Here is a 23,765-nt window from a genome sequence, read left to right as displayed (position 1 = left end):
GTAACCAGAAATCTTTGACAGCGAGCTGAAATGCTGTGGTGTTTCAATCTTAGAAGAGTTTGATAAAAGTTCAAAAGCAATATGCTGTGCTGCTACGTGTCTGTGGGGTGGGGAGCTCTTCGTATGGCAATAGTGTGAGACCCAGCAGCAAAGCTAACCTGGCAAGCAGTTGTTGATTTTACAAGGATATTGCAGTGAAAGCTCTTTAACATCCTGTGTCTGCGTGCCTTTTTTAGCCTTTTTACCGGCTCTTAAAGCCCACACTCTTGGTTCCTTCTTTTTTCATTAAGCACTTTCCTCAATCGATAATGAAAAGTGAAATTCAGAGAGGTTTATGTGGATCTTTCAGCTGACTAATGTATATTTTAATTACAGTATTAATAATGTCGATAAGTGGAGGTGAACAGCTGCTGTGGCCACTTAACACAGAGAGATTAAAATAATTGGATCAGGGACGTCTGCTAGATTGCCATTAGGAATTTTAAATAGGAGCAGAGACCATTTGGCAGTCACCACCAAAAGCATATGGGGGAGAAGGGAGGGGAAGAGGAGAAATAGAAGAGGGGGGTAAGAAGAGGACATTGGAAAGCTTTTATGCTGTTCATTCATCTAAAAATAGGATTTTGGTCTGCCTCTGAGTTTGTTTATGTTTGTGTCTTTTGTTTGGAGACTGTGGATGGAGACGTGTCTTTTCAAATGCTTTGGGAGCAGGGCCTGTGCTCCTTAAGCTTTAAGTTTTAAAAACACGACTTGGAGCCTTGGTTGCACGTGCGGGGAGCTGCTGCGAGCTTCTCCCTGGCCGTGCTGCTCCCTCTGAGAGCTGGACGAGGTCCTTGCTGCAACCTCTTCTCACCAAGTACTCTTTTAAAATCTAGTGCATAGTTTTCCAAAACATCATTTGAATGCTTAGTTCTGTGTATGCTCTGCTTTCTCCCCGTGAGAAATCTAAACATGCCCAAAGATTCGCATCTTTGGGAGTTTGCCCTTGTGATTCAACAGCTGGTGACGTGTGGGCTGTACCTAATGCTGCTCGTCACACCTGGATTTTAGAACTTCAATAAAGGGAAAATCCACTGTACGGCTTTTATAAAAGCAAAGCTGTAAAGTGGGGTTTTCAGGATATTGCAATGACTCAGAATATGTTTGCTTTCGAAAGTCTTCGAGAAAAAACAGAGCATACTCTTCTCCCGCTACTCAGAGATTACAGCAGCAGCACCAGCATGTCAGAGCAAACCCAGCTTTGGTTCCTCCAGGATTGCCTTTCAAGTCTCCATCAGCTTACCAAAGTCTCTGCAACTCCTTCTGAGGTTTTCCTTTTCTAGAAACAGGGATGTTGCTGCACGTTCTCCCTTAATCTGTCCCACTGTATGGGCTTTTATTAGAGCCTAATATAACTTGTTAGAGTACTTACGTCATCTCTTTGGGAGTCATCAGTTTCTGTAATAGGTAACACTTAAAATCATGAGATAAAAAAACAAGTTAAATATATTTAATGGGTTTTTATTTGCGTTCTGCTTTTTAGAGTTTGTGAGGCACAGGCAGACAGTCTCTGGAGCAGACGGGGTGTTTTGTGGTTACTGGACCAGACAGCTGAGATATAATTAAAGTACCTCTTTTGCATATGCAACTTGCTACTGCTTCTATATTTTCACAGGTCTTAGGATCACATCAAGCATAAATCTAATAGAGGTTGTTGTACTTCTCGTATTTATTTTTGGTTTTGAGTCAACTGTATCACCCAAACAATGCGTATAACCTTGCATGACTGTGGATGCCCAGTCTGTCTTTGGGGCTCCCCAGTATAGTTCAAAATGAATCCAGGCAAGGCTAAAGTAGTCAGCATTTTTCAATTACTTTTCATGGAAATACAGAAATGGAATGTGTTTATATTCAAAATAGTTCTGTGTCTCCTGGAAGCTATTCTGCAGGGGTTTTTTTATACCCCAGGTTCTTTTTAATGAGCCATAAGGGACTGTCATGATGCAGTGCCATCCCTGGAGGTGAAGGAAGGAGTCTGTCACAGGAACCCCTGCTCACGAGGGGAAAGGTAGTCAAGCCACACAAGGCACTTGAATCGTAGCTCCCATGAGGCACACGAGAGCGTTTTGGACTGAAAACATCTTTCTTAGCTGCGGACTTTTTTTGAACTTTTTGACCAAGCCATCGTTTTTTTCCACATATCTTTCATGACTATTTTTTAAGACAAAACCCTGATTTTTTCCACTGAAAAAAATGAGATTTTAGGTCAATTCTGTTTCTGAAGCTATTTTTGACAGTCCCGTGAGGCTTTTGTGGCCAGCATTGGTCATTGGTGTAACAAGAGATCAGCTAGAGGAATTCTCAGCTGCCTGCTAATCCAGTTTTCCTAATCCTGTGCCCCTCCGGAGTGAGAGTCAAGTCCTTGGAATTTTTGCATAATTAAGAAACAAATCAGAAGTCCCATACTGCTTATCTGTGAATGGCGAAGTTACAATATCAGAATCACTTAACCAGTTTCTCAATGAGAGTTTAGGCCCAGCTCAGTGTAAAGTTTTAAGATTAATATTATTGAGTGCTCTGGGAAGAAATGAATCCAAAGTAGACAACAGAAGTTCATTTTCTTCCCTTTTGTGGCTGATAGGGTATATTTTATATAACCTCTCCATAAACTATGAACACTTTGTATTATAACATTCCATCCTGAATAGCATATTTTTAAATATAAAGCTGTACGTTACTGAAAAAAGTAGTTTGAAATGCGGAAAAATAATTCCCCAGATGTACTGGTAGCTAATAGAAATGGTATAAAAATAAGATCATCTAGGTGTAGAGAGTGTACCCCAGAGGACACTGATTTTTTTGCAAAGAACACTGTTGGCTACTGAATAACCTGAAGAACCCCAGTTCAAAGCAGACATCGACAAGTATTGCTGGACTCCTCAATTTCTGAGAAGGAAACCCTTGCTGTCAACCTATAGTTCCAACAAATAGGAATTGGAACCTATAGTTGTTCCAATATAGTTCCACGTTTTTTATGCAAGGTAAAGGAGCATAACCTTGTCTGGAGCTCATAAATACAAGGGGGATAGGCGAGTTTGATTCTTCACAGCCACTCTTTTTTATCTTTCTGCAGGCCACCAAAAAAGCTTGGTGATTTTTACGTTCTTTGCTTGCAGGACGGCTGCTGTGCAGAGCCTAGAAATGACAGTTCCTTCATCGCATGGTTGGAGTGAGTGGGTTCATGAAGGAGCACGTCCCCATTTCCAGTTATATAAACAGCAGAGTTTTGCTCATTAGAGGAAACTCAAAGAATAATGGCACAAGGGACACAGGGGCTGAAGAAACTTATTTTTGAAGAAAGATTGCACGAACGACAAATGTACAGCATAATTATGAGATGGCTAGCAGGACACTGATCTCTGGCTTACAGCATTTTGATGGGGAGAGATAAATCTAACTTCAGTGCCCTGGGTTTGCGTTGGGATGTAAGCACAATCAGTGACGGTACTTTTTGGAGAAGGTTATTCAGCTCTCTTTGCAGCTAAGGCAGTTTTTTTTTTTCCTTGGAAATCTTGTATGGTATGGTGCTGGCCATCCTTAGCACCGCTCAGCCCTGGGTAGTGGCGTGGAAAGAGACTGGAAACGGAGGTGAGGAGCTGCATGATTTTAGGATTTGATGTCTGATCGAAGAGGCACTGAAAATGCTGAGGCCCTGTGTATTGATTTCCTGTGGCTTTGGATAAGGCTCCGACATTAGGGACATCTGATGTCTGTGTTTGCTGCTACCAGGCAGGCACTGGTGGCCAAGATGTCGAGCAGGAAGGGCTGCGTGCATTTCTGAGCTGTGAGCACAGGCTCTCCTACCCCGGCACGTGGGAGGTTATTCAGCCTGCCTCGATTTAGAGGTGCATGAAGCATCTCGGTGGATATATATTAAAAAAAAAAAAAATTTACATAATCTCCCTTGCCGTTGCCACAAACTCCAGCCCGTGGTTTCTCCTGTTCTGTGAGCAATCAGATGAACCGCTAAGTCGTGCCAGCCGAGAAACAAAGTTGTCGCTCTGAATGATGACTTGGTGAAATGCCACGTAGGGCAGAGCTGCCATCAAAATCATTGGTGATTCACTGTTTGTTTTTCACAAATTTCCTACGCTCCCAGCCCACGCACTATAGATGACAGCATTGTGTATGGGGACTGTGAACATGACAGACATTATTTATGAAGCAGAGCCTTTATCAAGGATTTTTTTTCCCTAGCAAACTGTGTAAAATGCTCAGTCTCTGTGTTACTGTTGTCAAAACCACGTTATAAATATAGCTGGCCTGCCTGCTTCAGTAGAAAGTTTTCAAGGGTGTTTTAAAAAGCTCCAAACTAACTGCATGAGAAGGCCAGGCAGAAACCGCCGAGTGCTCCTCGCTGTGCTCTAAGGAGCCGTGGCAGCTGCACCCAGCACTCTTTCGGCTACTCCTGATAGGGAGAGTTTGGGCAGTTACAGCTGGTTTTGAGCTTGCACAGCCATGGGGGAGAAGGATTTTTGAGGGGAGACCTGCCCCTTCCTCACCACTCCTTGCACTGTCTTGGGACATCTCCTGTGGAGTAAGAAGCAGGGAACCCGGTCACAACTTGTCCATGTGACTGGGCGTTTCCCTGGGCTGGGCTCTCGGCTTGCTTTGAGGTGGAGAAATGAAAAGATCAATTTTTCCCCCCCTAAGATTCATGACATCTGGCAGCAAAAGGTGTCCTGGGAGTCGCAGCTGTTCCAGCTGGGCTCTCTCTCAGGCGCTTGGTACACAGCTTCAGGTCAACGACATTATTCTTGCCTTACTCTTACTTTACGCAATGGCATAGTTGGATCCAGGTCCTTAATTCAAATCTGGTTTGATCAAATACTAAAGGACACAGAAGACGCAAGAGAACTTAGTTAATGGGTAAGGAAACCGAATAATCTTGTACGTAGTGGCGTAGAGATAAGTGTGATGGAGAACATGCTGAATGTGGTGCTCACAGTGACATCGGGTTTAATTTTTTCGTGCTTTAGCTACATTTGAAGAAAAGAGAACAGCTTTGATTCAGTGGGGGGAAAAAGCTGGCACTACTGACCACTTACCAGGCTCTGGAGGTCCATCAAGAAACAGAGAGCCTTCAAATACTGTTTGTTTTCAGACCAGTTTCATGACCTTGTCTGTTTTCATAGTTGGACTAAGAGGACTGAAACTATGGAATGAGAAGTGGCATTAACATTTTGAAACCAAACTGCATAATTAGGCTGATTTGTACTTGCGTGGCTTCGTCAGGTGGCTTGCTTTGAATTCTGTGATGACATGTTTATCCTTTTCTGTATGCTTTGTGCACGAAGGGCATATAACCCAGGCAGCCGTGAGCAAAGTATGCTGATGGTAAAGGGCTATTGAAAGCTGATGGCACGGCAGCTGCAGCTGCATAGGTTCAGTTTGGCAAATAACAGTTTCTGTAGGCATCAGGTTTGATGGCCGTGACTGTGTTATTGTTGCATTTTTAAATTCGGGTTAGCTGCGTAAAAGAAAGTAGAGACCGAGAGCTGTTCATCTTCTGGCTCCGTCTGTGAGGAGCTTGTAACTCTAGCAATTGTTTCTGTTTTTCATAACAGTGGGAACTTTTTGGGCTATTTTTCCCTTTCTCTGTCCAAAGTAAATGTGCTGCTTAAAAACAAAGAAAGAAGTCACGGACTGTCTGGCAGGCACACAGTTTCAACTTGGGGTGCCTCAGGTTGCAGGGGCAGTTTACAAAATGTACCTTTCTCCTGAAAATTGATGTTGCAGCACAGTGGTTTTATTTGTGTGGATCCATTTTACGTTTTCTGCTTTGGAATGCCACATTTTTAATGGGCCTCCATGTTAATAGACAATGATGAGCATCAAGGTGCCCTTTAGTGGTCTTCCCAGGTATCTACACTCATCCATCAATCTGACCTATTGGCTATATATCCATTCAGAGCAGTTTGTATAGTTCCAGTGTAGCTGAGGTGGTTTATTAAAAAATATTTAAACTCTTGTTTGGTATTTAACTTAATGGCAAATCAGCAGATTCATGTGTGCAAACAGGATATTTTTTATAAGAAATGCTGAAGTAGTGCTTCTCAATAAGCTGAAGTATTGTCCTTTGTTGTGCATTGCAAGAAGAGAGCATGCACTGTTTCAATACAGAGAAAACAGAGGAAAAGTAATTACGTAGATGAAAAGCAATTATAATGCTACTGAGTGCAAAGCCACCTCTTTGTACTCACGATATTTTCCCTAATTATTAGGCTTTCCGTATTTTCTGAACATTTCCATAGAGGATTGCCTTTGCAGGCTCTTCAGAAGAATGACAGAGTCATCAAAACGGCTGCCGATGTGGGTGGAATTTGATATCCCAGATCTTGGGGAAAAAACACCAAACAAACAAACAAACAAACAAAAAAAAAACCCACCACCACCCTCCCCCCCCCCCAAAAAAAACAAAACAAAAACAAAAACAAAAACAAAACAAAGCAAGAAACACCGTCCCAATAAACTGGAGTAGATTGGCAGAGCACTGCAACTCACTTAGTGGTACAGACTTCTCCCAGGCTACACCTGGCATCAGTGTGTAGGACAGGATGGTGTTTGCACACATGAACATAGTGTGAGAGCGATAAAACCAAAATGGAAGCGTAGAGTGATTATGTAGCAAATGAAGTGAAAGCTCCTAATCCTTAAAAGCTAATTGCTTACTTTCTGCATGTTTGAACTGTGCCTGTCCCTGCCTCCTAGAGGCATGCGTGCTCTGTCGCTAACACCTGCAACACTGCTGGCTGATGATATAAACTCATGACTCAAGGACAACTTCCATAAATAAGAAAACAGCTCCTAAAATGCCTTTACTTCAGCCCAGGCTGTGAAAGAGAGAATGTGCATGAGGGAGCACCCACGGTCGCAGTACGGAGTGAGTGGGTAGTTACTGTTGGGGGTGTCTAAGTCAGCTCTGAGAGTAGCCATTCACATAATGAGTTTGCAGGCGGGGCTGGCAATCTCTACCAAGGTTCAGTATAGTACTGGGGGTAGATGCTAGAGTAGTCAGTAGCCCCCTGATTAGGGCATTTGCCGGGGGTGGGGTAAAGCCTGGTTCCAGCTCTTGCTCTAAGCCAGGTAGTACAGACCTCTCGCTGAGTCCTCTGTGTCTTAGCTGAGTAACTGAGAGTTCTCACTCTGCTTCCAGATGTAAATATTTGGAGATGTCTTGCATTTTGTTCCTATCAATGAAATCACACCTACCCCATTGCCCCCCAAAAAGACGAAAAAAACCCTAGAATTGTTTTCCAACCAGACCTAGTATGTAGGCAGTCAAAATGGCTGTTTTCCACATGTGCAACAGATCTCATTTTCCTTAGACCCAAACCCCTTTCTGTAAGTAATACCAGTATATAGAAAATACTGGTTTGAACCACTTGAAACAATAAGAATAGGGGTTTGTATTGAATTAAAGGCTTTACTATTAGTCAAATACCAGTTCTTGGAGTCATGGAATTAATTATTTTATCTTACTTTATTATGAGATTCTTATGGTATGCTCAAGTCAAATAATGTAATCTACATGTATCTTAAAAGCTCAAAATCCAGGAGGTAAACTAAAGTACTCAAATATATATTTTTAGCCTTGTATACAATACTCAGGCTGATATGATTTTTGCATGCTTGGAGATGATAGTGTGTCCTTTCTCATGTGCATCCGCTCTTTCAAATAGTAGATCATTTACTTCTCTCTAAAATGTTGCAATTTTTTCTTTTATACCGAACATAATAGAAATAGATGCCACTCCTAACTGTTCAAAGCATTGGCTGCAGTCACATTAATACTTATTATTGGATTCAGAAATAGTTAACTTCTGTGCTGTGCTAGCGGAGATCCTTATTGCTTCACCCCGGGGCATTATGTACTACTTCAGGACCAGTAAAGCTACAGATAGGACGTATGATTATATTTGTTTAATCAAAATTGTTTAAATGCGTTTCACATATAGTTTCTGCCTTATTTTTTCATATGCTTAACATTAATCTTGTTAGGCTTAGGAGAAAGAGCACTATTTCATATTTGAAATCTCATTGGAAATCTTTACGTTTAGTAAGAGCGTAACATGAATGGATGGCATTCGTGGCATGAATGGATGCTGCAACCTGCAGTGTTGAGCAAAGGTTGTCCTTGGGGCAGAGCCCACCTTTTCCGTGGCTTGGGGCACAGGAAACCTCAGAGAAGACGTGAGAGGACATGCCAGTCTTTGGTGTAGCATGGCCTGTGGTTCCTTGTTCAGCTTCACGAGCAGCTGAGCATTGAGGGCTGTTGGGAGCACGTTTGTGTTGGTCACAGAAGCTGGAGCGGGGTCTATTTAAGGCAGCTTTACCGCTGAAAATAATACTCATGCAGCTATTGTATTCGATTTTGGGTCAACTGCCATTAGATTGCAGAGTTCACGTCATCCCTGCTGAAGCAGGAAACTATTTTAACATTTGAGAAAAACGTAGCACCAACCTCTCAAAATACACAATATATGAACCGATAAAAGGGATAAGAATTCTCCTCTTTATCAATCCAGGCTATCCCAGATCTCTTGTGTTGAGATTGAGAAAGCCTCTGGATTTTGTACTGTAGCCCATTACTATGGTCTCAGATGGTTTAATTACTGCAGTTCAGCTTGTTACTGCATGTGGTCGTGGTTGTGACAGCTGTGCGTGTACTCTCAACCTGCAGCAAAATTCAGAGTATTGCAATATGACTTAATTCTCTTTTACTAACAAAAATACATGGAAACCTGTTTACGTGAAGACTGACAAAATTTCAACTGTAATCTTACAGTTGCATCTAGGCTTTTTAAGGTGTTCTGTCTCCATTTTGGCACCTCCAAAAAAGTGTTTGGCCCCTTCTGGCTCTAATTGTGGTGCTTCTGGATAAATTCTTCCAAAAATATTCATATCTGCTGAAGTAAGAAATTCAGAAAATCTGAACATGTATTTTGATGCATTTTAATATAGCTTTCTAACTTCTGGAGGTTGGTTTTCTGGATGTATAAAAAAGTTCAGTACAGAGTGGGTGTGTTAGGGATGAATATTTTGCTAGGCAATACCTTTGTACATCCTTCATGTTTATTAATGTCAGAAAAGGAATTAAATACATCTCCATTACACATCAATTTTTTTTTTTAAGAGAATATTTTTTAAGTATTCTAAACATGAAATAGTATCCTGAGGCATTTGGAAAACTTGGAGAGGTTGATTGTAGAAGAACAGGAAATATTTTTCCCTTTATTTCAGGAATTTTAATACTGCTGTGAAAGCATGCTCGTTCTTCCACTGCCTGTTTACCCTTAGACTAAAGTTAGAAGGGCTTTCCCACCCCCCCGATAAGTGGAAATCACCATTGTGATATTCTGAAGTGTGTGTCTTTACCTGACCCTGGTTCATGCTGTCTTGCTAGGTGAAGTATTTCTGCTGTGGATGTGAATTCTGCCTCTCCTGTGGGGAATACCGCTTTCCAGTGTCCCACAGGGGTTGTCTTCTAGTACCGATCATGAGTACATGGATTTTCAGGCTTGGGAATGAGACAGGATGCTAGTCAGGAGCGAGGAAGTGTCTGTCTTGGGCAACACTATGGCTATAGTAATTGCCATTAAATTGTTTTGATATCTAAACCACTGTTTTGTGAAGCGTGATCTTTTTGATGAAACTAATAGCTTTTTCTGTACATACATTATTTAATACACACGAGTACAATATAGCATGAGATAAGGTAATGTTAGTGCAAGGCTCCGAACTGTAACACAGGATCATCTGGACTGTACTTACTCTCTTCCTAGTGGAGACATTATATTAATAGGTTTGCCACTGACATCAAGGGGAACAGGATCTCACCCTAGATAACGACCTTAATGAAGTCAGTCTTTCTTAATGAAGATTAATTGTTGGGGCCCCATACTTTGTGCATCCGTGTTCAGATACCTTCCTCTGAATGCTTCGATGTCGTGCAGCAAGTCCTGTGCTTCTTTGAATTTAGTATTTAGATGCTATTTCATTACTCTGAAAGTCTTGTCGTCTTTTGTGATACTAGCAATCCCTTGGGAGGAGCTGTGTGATGCCTGCTGTGTTTGGAGATGCCAGAGCGTCCTAGGTTGCAGGAGTTTGTCATGCCAGCTGGAAACCAGTGCGCTGCCTGTCATGAGCTGCGCTGGCTACAGAAGAGCACCTGGAAACAGGGTGGCAGAGAGAGTGAGGCCGTAGCAAACTCATACCATCCAGTTGTTTCCTAACTCTTCATTAATCTGCAGGTGGTTATCTAGGATGGCATTAGTAAAGGACTGGCCACGCAGTCCTTAACTGCATGTAATGCTAAAATGGATATTTAACATAGTTTACTTTCCCCTTCTCCTTAATTCTCATCCTGTCCAGGAACAGTATGCTGTACATTGATTTCATGTGGTAGAGTATGTAGCTGTACCGGAGTGACTGGCTTTCACTTCAGAATTGGTTTTGGTTCATCCTAACAGCAACACCAGGGAAGTGAGGAAGAGAGGGATTACCTGTACCAGCAGTCACATTGTGGGAGTTTATGCCTGAGGAGTCTGGAAATAATTTTAGAAAGAGTTGAAATAAATGACCAAGGTAGCTGAAAGGTTTATAAAGTGGCAATGGTATGCGGTTTCATGAAGCTTAAAGAAGTAATTAAGCAAACAGAATTAAGACATTGTAATGCTCTATTTGCCATGCTATTTGCAATATAATCTTTTTGTGTGCAAAAATACTGAATTCTTTTACAGTGGAGACCCATCTAAATACAAGCACATAGCTAAGTGTTGCTAGGGTAGGAGAAAAACAAGTAGACATAATTGGGTTTGTTCTTAGTGGTTTCAAATGGATTTGAGCAAAAGACTAATGAAAAGTAGACAGCTAATCTGATAATGGCATTTACCTAAATGAGTACAGACTGAAGTAATTAACAATAACAATAATGCAGTAAGATAAAAATTGCTTTCTCTATCTTGCATTAGAATTTGTGTTATCTAAAACTGCCATGTGTGGGGATTCTTATTTCCCACCGTGTGCACGATCCACATTACTCACTAAGGGTTAAAACTGCAGAGATCAACAGAGGTTGATCATTGCCTGTAGATTTGTACATACAGGATTCCTTGCACTAGTTGTCAACCAAGGACAGAAGAACAAGACTTCACTAAAAGACATCTGAAAGACTGTGTGTCGGAGGCTCAGGAGAAAGAGGTCAGGTACACAAGAATAGGCTACACATGCTTAAGAGTAATTTAGGTGCATAGTGTTACTTAAGTCAGGATGTACCACTTAATGTTTATTTTGAAGCCACTGAACATCCAACCCATTAAAAAAAATAATGCTTGAAAGAGTATTAGTAAAACTGCAGTCTGCATCTTATTAAAAATGTGCTTATGGCTGTGGTCAAGAAATACGGGAAGAGTGGACAGATCCTTCAAAGGCACAAGATGCAGTTAATCAGTCATCTCCTTTGCTGAGCCATCTGCTCTAGTATTTTAGTTACTTACCCGATAAGTGAACGGCTCGGTTGAGTGGAGGAAAGATGTTAGATGTTAGTGGGAGGGACAGAGAGAAAATGCAGCTGAAGCTGGAGACTTGTGAGGGAAAAGAAGTGGCTGGTTGGTAAAAGAAACCAGAGAAGGCTTTTAGTCTGGTTTAAGCTTTTGTAAAAGTCAGTTATGAAAGCACCTTTGCAGTTAGCAGTTTGTGTCCTGCCAGGCTGATCACTTCATCCCAGAGCAAGATTTCTGTTTGCACTCTTCTCTGTTTTTGTGTTGTTTTATTTTTTTCCTTCTTGGTGATGAAGGAGCCATTTGCAGGTCATACCTACAATCCTACAATCTAAACAATAGAGAAGAAGCTGTGTATGTATGTCTGAACACATATGCAGGGCATGAACTTCAAAAACAAAGTCACTCTGACTTGGTGGTTAAAGATCTTCTGCTCCTCTTAGGCTTCTGCAAGGAGCTATGTCAGGCTGATGTTGAAGTAGGCTGATGAAATGTTCCTCCTCATATGGAGAGAGAAACAGAAGATATTCTCTGTATCTGTCCTGCCCTTTCCCTCCTTTGGTTGCCCCACAGAGTGGAGACTAGCTTTAGGCAGATGTGACTGATGTAATTGCACCAGCACCCATTCTCCAAGGGACCTTAACTTTTCTGGACCTCTCCCAAGCCTGGTTGATTTTGCAGTAATTTACAGGCTGTACATAAAATTGTAGAGTGCTTTAGAAGGAAGAGGAGGCTTTTAATTTACCTTGTGTCACACAAAGCATAGGAATCTTTGAATAGATTGAATTATCAAATACTGTGTTTGGGCTCATAGAAGACAGTGATATTTATTTGCCAAATAAAACAGACTTTTTCAAGGAAACATTTCTTGAGCCTCTCACTTCTTTAGCAGATTAGGAGATTCCACTGGCCCTAACACATGATTTTCCAAAAATATTTTAGCTAATTAGTCATGTGTTCCATTAGCATAATAAAAACCTATGTTAATGTGACCTAGCAAGAGATTTTATCAGACCCATCGTGTGTAAAATAGGAATGTCTTCTGTAGCGCACAGCAACTGGACAGAGTGATTCCACGTTCTTTATCGCTGCTCAGCGACCTGTTGTGGTGTTGGAAGGTACAGAGCTTGCATTCCCCTGTTTTTAGCCAGACAGAGCCAACCCCGTGAGCACCAGGGACATACTGGGAGCTTGCAGACTGCCAGAGTAAAAAACCTGGTTGCAAGGAACAGCCCTCATAATCTTGTTGGGTGCTTTCTTCTTGCCCTTGGTTTTAAACCCTTGACCTCCTATAAAAAAATTAGGTGGGGTGCTCCCATATTAAGGTGAATTTAGCCTGGGTAGGATTCCTGAGCCAGTGCTGAGTTGGCTGCTCTGCTCATATAAAGCAGCACAGCTCTGTACAAAAAGAGGCTTATTGGGGTCCCTAAAGCAGGATACTAATGCAGGGCTGTACCACAGCTAGCAAGCCCTGTCTCACCGAGTTCAACTGGTTTGACGGGGCTAATGTTTGAGCTGGGCATTGCAGTGGCACAGCTCACTGCTTGTGGTTACAGACCTAACTCAGAGATAATAAGGCAGAGGATGCGGAGTTACCTCCAGAGTTAGATTTGCCCTTGGTAATTTATTACTTGCCCTTTATCCAAAAAAGAGCAATAATTCATGTGTCCACACAAAATACAGTTAACAAATATTTATTTAATTTATGGTAATTCCTAAAAGATCCATAAAAGATCCATGCACCCCTTGTTTTTTGTGCTCTACGGGAAACAGGGTATGTCCTAAACAGTATAAATATTCTCTTACCTCAGCGTTTTCTAATGGGTATCCTTTTTGCTTCCCATTCCTGTTTCAAAACTAAATATCTCGGTTTGAAATTTTTCATGGTAGACATATCAGTGATATTTTTGTTTATGAAAATGCTCATCTTGGAGAAATTGGTAAGATAAAATACCCCCAAACCCTACTATAAAGACCTATGTTTCTCTCTCTGTACCATTTTGACTGTAGAACATTTTGTACATCATATGTTCATGACGATTAAATTGCATATTTCTGTACTTGTAAAGTTTCTTTTGCATTATCAGGGTTGGAAAGGAATTAGTTTCTTAGTATACATTGTCTGGTTGTGGATTCTGTTCTCTATCACTTTTATCTATAAATGACAACAGCTTTTCAAAAAATGTAAATGTTTACTTGCAGTTTGCAAAGAAGGTTTATGTGACTCTTGCTGCTTTGGTTTTGCTTGAGTTAAGCTAGTCAGCTTGGCTTGTGTCACTGTGCAAACCTTTAGTTTGAGATTACTAAGTCTAGCTCATCAACAGTAAGGCACTAGAAGAGCAAGAAGAGATGAAGAGGCAAAAAATGAAGGAACAAATTCCAGTAGTCAAATACTGGGCTAGCATAGAAGTTTGCATATGTGGCCCATCTATATATAAATATCATAAAGATACTGAGCATAGTACATGCGTTGAGTGTACAGATGTGCAGTTGTTCACATTGAGGTAACAGCTTCATCTATTATGGTTGCCTAATGACTTACAAAAAATACTATGAAAAAACCTTCCTTGATGAACTCAAACATACTTCATGCATTGTAAGAAATGGTGTTTAATGTGTAATTCGTTTGATCTGTATTGCTGGATGGTGCTGCATATTTGTGAATTGTTTTTGTCTCATACACATATGTGAATACAGACACACAGTCATAGCTATGCATATATAGGTACGTGTATGTGTTTGTATACACAAATATATATACAGGTTGTATGTCTGCACATATATATATACACACACACACTGATTTTTGTAATAAGGAGCTTCAGGCAATGTCTTTTAAAGTCAATGGGCATCCTTTGACTGCAGATGTGTGTGCAGAACAGATGAATTATAAGCGAACAGTGAAAAAATGAGCATGCAGTGAAGGTACAAATGTTGAAATTTAAACTGTAAATGAGAACTTAAAATGAGAGTGAAGTTTGTTAATTGTAAGTCTGCCATGTTGTGATGAAGAGCAGGTTGTTGGATTTGTCTTTACAGCTCAGCTGATGTACATCAGAGTTTTTCCATTATCCACAGCTGCATCAGGTTATACCTACTAACAAGTTTGATGTATATTTTTTTTAACATGGTTAGAATGAAAAACAAATTCTTCTTTCTTTCCCTGTAGTGCTAAAATGCGCTCTTTGATGATGCTTTGATGAATTCTGAAGTTCTTGCTTGAAGTTAATTGTCAGCCTTTAAGCTTGTTTGTGTGCTTGCATTTCTCTTTGACTAATGATTACTTCACTTGCCCAAGCTAAATACTAAGAGAATAGCTTTTTGTATGTGTTATCACAGGTGGGAGATAGAACAGCGAAAGCTTTTGATTTGCTTTCCAAGCGTAATTGGTACCTTACAGAGATGTAGCATATCTCACGTTGTTTTCCTGTATAAATTTTAACGCATACGTTGTTATTATGGCTTTTCAAAAATGTGAAACAGCTCGTCCTTTAGTTGATCTTTGTCTAAACACAATATCGTCATAAGGAGGGGATGGGATGCGTTAGAAAAGAGAAGGGGCTCTGCCTGTGCACTCTCTGAACAGTCTGGTGGAATGGGATTAGAAAGTCGGGGGAGATAAGATGCGTGTTGTCCATGTACCTGTGGAGGTCTGCATCTCTGACTGACTGCGGGGAAAGGAATGAAGTGACAACTGAGTACTGTGCAAAGAAAGTAAACTGGGAAAAACAGGCAAGGGTGCTTTTTTTTTTTTCCTGCTTTGTGCTTTTGGTTACTGGAATCCTAATGTTTTTGCAACAATACTTGGTTAAATGGTTTCAGACAGAATTGACTTTTTGTTTTGCATGTCTGTACTCCTTTTAAGGAATGCTGCTCTTAGGAAAACAAAGATATTTGAAAGGCTAGAGATGTCCAAGAAAATGGCCTTTTAGAAAAGAGGACCTGTGTTGTTTTTCCTAGCAGTAAAAGAGATGGTTCTGTTTATTAAACTGCGCATACCATATGGTGCTTCATATTTTTCCATTTGATTTCCTGTAGGGTGATTTCACTTGGAACAGCATGTCAGGGCGCAGCGTTCGGCTGAAGTCAGTTCCCGTTCAAAGCCTCTCGGAGCTGGAGCGTGCTCGGCTGCAGGAAGTGGCTTTTTATCAGTTGCAGCAGGACTGTGACCTGGGCTGTCAGATTACTATCCCCAAAGGTAAGGGCTTGATAAACCATCTCTGTTTAGATTGCTAAGCCACTGACTTCATATCACAGCAATAAAAGGGAGAAAACACTAGATTGTTTATTCCGCAGACACTGTCTTCTATTTCATTTTTGCTTAAGCATAGTAACTACGTAAAAATGGCTAGTAATGTTTGTCTACGATGTCCAACTCAGGCCACCTGGGGTGGGATCATCTGATCAAAGACAGATGTCAACAGGGTAGGTAACCTAACTCAGACCTATTCATGCTAGGATCTCTTGATACTCAGTTGAGAGGAAAAGGCTTTTCTTACACTTCCTGACATCCAAAAGTATACATCTATGTAGGTCAGATAGATCATACCACAGAAGTGGCTTTTTCACTCTGTATTGTATTGGCTCTGGAGGAAGACAAGCATCAGTAGTCAGACAGACCGTGAAGACATCTGCATCAAATAAGATGAATCCTACCCAAGTTTTCCTAAAGACAGTGGTGATTATTTCCTAGAAAACACGTTAATTTTCAGCATAAAACATTGAACTCCTAAGGAACAGGAGATCAAGTGAAAAGGAGAAGGTCAGCTATCAGGATCCTGATGCAGGATACCCGCATGTAGTAGACTTGTACTTAGGTTACTGTGGAAGAGATCTAAACCTCACTAAAAATAATGTGAAAGTTTCCATTGTTTCCTGCAGGCTGGAGAACAAGCCTAGCAAAGACAGCTGTTGTGCTATGATACAACCATTTGCAAATCTGGCTTTCCTGTTGTTTCTTTCCAATTGTTGTGTACTTATTTAAGGGATAACAAGGGGCCACTGAATTCTCACCTTTGGCTATGAGGAGAGGTACTGTGTGGCAGTACATACACAATGATGCCACAGGACCAGTTTTTGAATGAATCAAAATTAAGCAGAAAAAAGCTGGCTAGTCAATGAAAATGGTGTGGAGAAGAACAAATGTGAAAGACATCAGCTTGGGTATTCAACAGCTTTTTAGGATCTGCAGAGAACTCCTGCCAAAAACAAAGAAGTCCAACTGACCACTTAGAGCAGGGCATCAGTTTGTAATGAGATGGATAAAATCAACTTCTCCAAGCCCCACCACAGCTCCCCTGGTCCCTCAAAAAATACTCCATGAGTATGAAAATAATTTTACGGGACATTCGTATGAGGAACTGGATGACTAAAGGCACTACAATATTTTATGGCAGTCTGAACTGCCAGTGGCAGTTCCAGTGGGAGATGAATATGCATACATGGAGGCAATACCATCCAAGACAATAGAGTATACATATTCATATTCAGAAACTTGGAGCTTTGGAGAGTGAATACTGGTTTTGCGTTGTTCTTGCTGTTTCCTCCTGGGGCTGCCATGAAAGGCCAACCATCTGGGAAAGCCAGGGTCTCTTCCCAGTCAACCCACTCTTCTTCTGCTTTGGAGTCACAGCCAACTTGGCACAGTGCTGCCAGGGCTTTCAGACTAGGAACTGTTGACTCTTTCAGGTTCAGATCACACACAAGAACAGTTTTTATTTTCACAGCATATATATACATGGGTAAATATATAATGTGTAATTAATTTTAGATTTATTGAGTCTGAAAAGTATAATTTCATGCATAAAAACTAAGTAAGAATAATACAGACTCTGGTGAAGCATCTTAAAATGAAAGTCACTTCACAAACTCGGGAACCCCGTTTCCAGTTTCATCTCTATGGCTGGCCCCATCATTTCATGTATCTTTTGCTTCAGTTTAGATGAGAAATAAATTAGCTATTCAGTTCTGCTATTCAGATTAGATTTACCAGTGAGATTACTGATAAGAGGCATATTATTTCATATCTGCATACTTGCTCTGAATGACTAGATCATGAATTTTTCTGTGTTCTAAGGTATGCAGGGTGAATGCACAGCCAGTGCAATTGAGTTTTAAGATGTAGTATCATCTGTTGAGGAAGTGAAGGTAGTAGCTAGAATTAAGGTGCATCTAGTATTTAACTGTCCATCCTGTTTCTAAATGTGGCACCAATTTTGGCGTACCGCAATATGTGTAAATAATAATCATTCTGTCACTCCACCACATTAAATCTGTGCCAGCATGTTGGCAGGAGAATACGAATCTACTGTATTCTTAATTTACTACAGTTTAGGCCCTTTACAGAGACTCTTCTGAAGTCCACCTCATGGTCCCATCACTCTTGAGTGGTGTAGAATGAAAATGTACGGTAAGAGGGTGCAGGTAGCCATCCAGCTGATTTGCTGGACTTTGTAAATGGAGAATCACAGGACTCTGTAAATCGAGAATTTCAAGTTTTAGCAGTGTGAATAGCAGGGTGAAACAGGCTCAGGCACTCTGGGCATGCAGGAATACAAATAACATAAAACTCCATCACAATTATTTGTGCCTCAAGTTAAAAACAGACTGAAGGCTGTTAAACTTTTTCTCTTTCTTAAAAAGAGAGAGAGAAAAAAAGTGATGTGTAGAACTGGGGAAGCTCTCTAGGTCTGGAGAGATCCAGGTATAGAAAGAATCATAGAATCATAGAATGCTTTGGGATGGAAGGGACCTTTAAAGGTCATCTGGTCCAACCCCCCTGCAATGAACAGGGACATCGTCAACTAGATCAGGTTGCTCAGAGCCCCATCCAGCCTGGCCTTGAATGTTTCCAAGGATGGGGCGTCTACCACCTCTCTGGGCAACCCGTCCCAGTGTTTCACCACCCTCATTGTAAAAAATTTCTTCCTTATACCTAGTTTGAATCTAGCCTCTTTTAGTTTAAAACCATTACCCCTTGTCCTATCGCTACTGGCCCTGCTAAAAAGTCCCTCTCCATCTTTCTTATAAGCCCCTTTTAAGTACTGAAAGGCTGCAATAAGGTCTCCCCACAGCCTTCTCTTCTCCAGGCTGAACAACCCCAACTCTCTCAGCCTGTCTTCATAGGAGAGGTGCTCCATCCCTCTGATGATTTTTGAGGCCCTCCTCTGGACCCTCTCCAACAGGTCCATGTCCTTCCTGTGTTGAGGACCCCAGAGCTGGACGCAATGCTGCAGGTGGGGTCTCACCAGAGCAGAGCAGAGGGGCAGAATCACCTCCCTCGCCCTGCTGGCCACGCTTCTTTTGATGGAGCCCAGGATACGGTTGGCCTTCTGGGCTGCAAGCACACATTGCCAGCTCACATCCAGCTTTTCATCTGTCAGTACCCCCAAGTCCTTCTGGGCCGGGCTGCTCTCAATCCCTTCATCCCCCAGCCTGTACTGATACTGCAGATTGCTCCGACCCAAGATGTGCTGTACAGCTTCTGCTTTGGAGAATGCTGCATGAAAATACTCAGGAGCAGAGGTTAGTGGGATAATCTATGTATTAGAAAATACAGAAAGTAGTTTTACAAGTTGGGATTGCTTGTGGTTCTTGAGTGTTCTTCAAAACTTGTGAGTGACTGACATCAGAACATGCTTGTACCTGCTGGGCATTTGCTTCCTGCAGGCATTTGAGTAAAGACGTTTACTGGCACAGGTATTGTGGAAAGTAAAAATTCATTGTTCTCGGGTAACAAGTATTTGTGCCAAACATGCTTGCCTGGAAGTTAAGTCAGAGTACAGAACCATCTGCCGTTATCTTTATAATCACAGTCATGCCACTATTGGTTGCTTCTTCATAATGTTTTCGTCCTCCCATGCTCAGAAGCCTGTTTGTCACAGCAAGTGCAGATAGCACTTTTAGGGCACATCTGGCTATTCCCATACTTGCAGAGGAATGCGTAGAATGTAATACCTCATATGTAATCTCTCTCCTCTGCTGTACTGCAGCTATTACAGTTAATGAAGCACATTACTGACATCTCTTAGTTAAATATCCTGTGGTCACAGAGAGGGGACCACCTCCCACAAGAATTTGCTTAACCAGCATGTAATTTGAAATATGCTACAAATGCACTGCAGTAGGCAATTAAATTAATTCAAATTGATCAAGAGTTATTTTTATATGTATGACAGATGCTTCAGGTTTGTTTCTTGTTCTCTTGTTTTTCTGCCTCATATCTGTCTTTCAGATTCTGTAATCAACATCTTTCTCGGCTCCCATGTCACTCCCTCATCTGCCACCAGTAACTATAGCAAGAATAGTTTATGCTGTCTCTAGGTTAATGTGTTAAGTTGCAAGAGGCTATCATTTCTGAGCAGAGCATTACAGTTTCTCTACCAATGCAATTACTCTGTGAAAGATTTTTAATTTGTTGCCTGATGTTCTGAATGGCACAACAGTATGATTCTGGTGAAACTTCTTTACAGCTGCTGTTTAGAATATACTGTGTTTTTCTCAGTTTCCAGGAAGTCAATCTTCTCTTTATAATGGGATAAAAAAACCCTGTGATGAAATTCACTTTAGATGTGCATACATCTTGGTTGCTTTCCAATTGTGTGTGTCTTTGTATGCAAGTAGTGAGAAAACATGAGCCTTTTACACCAAGTCTTCACAAAAAAAGTAGTAACTCAAGTCAGGTAGGTTTTTCAAAGTAAAACCGGGATCAAAGCAGGAGAGGAGCTCCTTTTCTTCCCCTCTGTTCATAGGCTCCAGGTAGCTCTTGAGCAGAAGAGGTATTGAATGAGGCTTGTTTGGAGCAGTTTCCTAAATACCTCATGGTTATAACTCTCCTTTCTTTCACAGTCCTGTACCACTTCACTGAGCCTGTGTTTGGGAGCACTGGTAGGCACTGCAGGGCTTTACCAGTTAGAGCAAATGAGGAATTAGGGCTCAAGCCCTAATTCAACTCCTCAAGCATCTGGCTGGGTTTTAAGATATGATGTGAACCTGTCAGTACGGACTTGAATAGGATTTGGGAGTTGGGTCACAGTTGCAGTTTTCACCTCTCTTTATTCAAGAAGAGACTGTGACTGCTCAGGTTCTCGCCAGCACTGACTTCTTGTTGTTGTGAAAATTGGGGAAATATCTACTGAGAAGTGGGAAAAATATGTAGGTACTACCAGTGTTCAGAGAAGTAGACATGCTGTAGCTGAATTGTTATAGAAACCTTGAGCATCCCATGGAAGTCCTCAAAAGTATTATCTGACATTGGCTTAGAGGTGATTTAGCACGTGATTAAGTTCATCAGACTGGAAGCTGACAAAAGACTAGTAAACAGTGTCTCATGCTAAATGGCAGTGAATCTCGGTGAAAGTAGGGGCCAAACTGGATGCTTGGCAGATATTTAGAAGTTTGTAATTCTGTCTGTTTGCTTCTTTTTTCTTTGACCTAGAAAATTGTACAGATTGAACTACTGGGCCTGGATTTCTCATGTACTAATTTCTCATTTCTTCTTTGAAAGCTCATGTGTTGGAAGGGAAGGACAATGCAGGGATGTGGATGCAGGAAGAACAGTCAGGATCTGTGCATCTTTCAGGCCCCGTTCCCTACAGCACTGTGTGTCCTGGGGCTGCCACGTGCCACGGAGCCAGCCCCCCCCTCACCTCTGTGAAAGAGATCTCTCTGCTGTCATTAACATGGTGTGATAACCACTGTCTGCTGAGTCCAGCTATCTTTGTTATTCCTTATAGGTTGGGTGAAGTCCTGACTTTTCATCTGATTTTTGACCTCTGCTGATGTTGATGTTCCAGATTGCTACCGCACTCCTGAGGAACTTTTGTTGATCTCAGTAGTGCCAGAAGCATAGGAGCAATATATGTTTTCCTGTGCATTTGTTTACCTGTACAATGACAAGCAGAAATTTGGCCAATGTCTCTAGTAACTCAGATAGAAATGATATGCTTCTGATCTTCTTGACAGCAAGTTTTTGACTTCTGATCTACCTCTTTGTATAGAAATGGCCCCGTTCAAATCCGCATATATCAACAATGTTTTGTGTTTTACGGATTTTCTTATTTGTCATTGCTTTGTCCCTTGTGACAGCACAAGCGGGACGTGTTTTCTTCATAGTGTCAACAAAGAATAATCAATAAGAAAACATTTGATGTTTTCACATGAATAAATCTCTTACAGAAGTCGCTCAGTTATATTTCTCACTGGTAATACTCTCTTATGCTCTAGCTGCACAGGCAACATTGATGCACAGTAAGCATCTTGGTATAATCAGGTAAATTGCGTTATTACTGCAATAACAATCCAGCTGCCTGCATTGTCCTGGGATGCAAAAGCAGCATGTCATGTATGCGTCTGCGCAGCAAAATAGAAAACTCGTGCTGTTATCACACCAAGCGTAATCCCCCAAACTCTGGGGAAGGGTTGTGGCTAGCAGAGGACTTAAGCATGTAGAAGTCTTGTGGGCTAAGTCTTGTGGGCTAGGAATTTCCTCCAGGGAGTTTCCATCCTTCTTCCTCTTGCCTCTTCTGTAGCCAAATACAGATGGGCTTCTTGGTGAAGGAGAAGAGCTGATGTCTGAAGTTGGGTCTGGGAAAAAAATTAAGGAAGTGCTGTTGACTACTCAAAAGTGTATATGATATTCTTCCATTGAATTTCTTTGAAAAGTTATAGACGGACCTGGGGGATTTTCTGAACAAGCGCCAGAAAACAGCTGTGTTGCTACTCATGTCTAAGAGATTAACTGCCTTTGCTAAGATGACTGTTGACTCTGTTGATGCCACCTATGACAAGAATGTATATCCACACAATTTCTTATCGTTAACAGCAACTAGGTGATACACTGTAGTTTCAGTAATTGCAGAAAGTGTTCCACTTTCTGAGGGAATTGATTTTTTTTTTTTTTTTTTTTAGACTTACTGGGACATTTGGGGAGAGAGAAGGTAATCCTTGATTTTACTGCCAAATCTAGTTTTCAGTTCATTCGATTAGTTGTAATGAATATGATCTAAGTTTGGGTTTAGAAACCTAGATGCAGTCCCAGTCATTTAAGGGAAGATATTGCTTATGCTGCTTGAAGATGTGCTGTTGTACATTTTTGCATGCCCGTTTTGTAGCCAGTTCCACCAGGTGTGTGACGCTGTGCATCTGCTTACATGAAGGGAGTGTTAAGCTCCTGTACGACTTGCTTTAGAAAGGTGAATTTGAAGGGGCAGGGCTGGATAAGTGTGTGATTGATCACAGACTGAGCACCAAGACAACCCCATCTCTGAAATGAAAGACAACATACATAGTTGGGCTTTCTGAATTTTTATTGTTCGTTAGTGCACTTTGCCCCCAATACGTTCCAGTTAAGCTCTGAATAAAAATGGGAATTCAGAGTTAGGCATTCTCTGCTTCTTGTTTATTTTCGCAGGGAGTAGTTTTTTGGATGTTTTTTTGCGTACATTACTTGTCATTGTATTTCATTATCCATTTTCCTTAACACTGAGAGTGACTATGATTTTTATCTGGACTTGCATTTTTGTGAGGGCTCCAAACTTCTCATTGCTTTTAATCACTGACCATGTTATATACTTTATAGGCTGTTGTAACAGTGGAAAGCATCTAAGTAAACGGTAGCCTATGCTTTGTGGAGCTATGGGATTACAGACTGGATACTTTTGAGTTGGCATCAGCATGTCTTTTAAGTAAAGAGGCTTATTACTACCCCTCTTAATGCCAACCTCTGCCAATTCTTCTCATATAAATACTGTCTCTAATATGATCCTGTGAGTCCATGGATTTTCTTTCAATATAGCAGTGTTCATGAAGATTACATTAAAGACAAGCAAGACTGTGAGCTGAATTCTGCTCCTTTACGCTACATTAGTAAATCTTGGATATATTGTATCAGGTTTGCTGTGTCAGACTTGGTCAGAGATGAAAACTGTATCTTGCTGATTTTTAAATGGAAGCTTCCCCCTCACCACAATCGAAACATGCATTTTTCTGAGGTTTTTTTTTGGGTTTTTTTTTTTTTTTTTCTCTCCTGGGAAAATAAAAACAATACGTCTCAGTCTGGAAAAAATAAATTAAATTGACTTAATGTTTTAAGCTAGGAGAAGTCCCAGCTGCTGCAGGGTGGAGGTTGTAAGAGCACGCAGCCTTGCACTCTGCTACACAGGAGTTTGTCAAAGTGAAGGTGACAGAAGCTTTTCCAGGCAGGGAGATAAGCAACCCCCCCCAAAA

At 41.2% G+C, this 23,765-nt stretch overlaps 1 protein-coding gene across 1 annotated transcript in view; it reads left to right on the top strand.

Annotated features, from left to right (window-relative positions):
- The window catches only part of ARHGAP6 (Rho GTPase activating protein 6), a 166,996-nt gene that overhangs the window by 88,138 nt on the left and 55,093 nt on the right, over positions 1-23,765 (top strand). The window contains exon 2 of the mRNA XM_082337824.1: positions 15,579-15,738. Within this exon, the coding sequence (XP_082193950.1) occupies positions 15,579-15,738 (160 nt within the window). The remainder of the gene's footprint in view (positions 1-15,578; positions 15,739-23,765) is intronic.

This window comes from Platalea leucorodia, assembly GCF_965183815.1.
Source record: "Platalea leucorodia genome assembly, chromosome: 2".
NCBI classification, from domain to species: domain Eukaryota; kingdom Metazoa; phylum Chordata; class Aves; order Pelecaniformes; family Threskiornithidae; genus Platalea; species Platalea leucorodia.
This window is presented reverse-complemented; position numbering and strand designations above follow the sequence as displayed.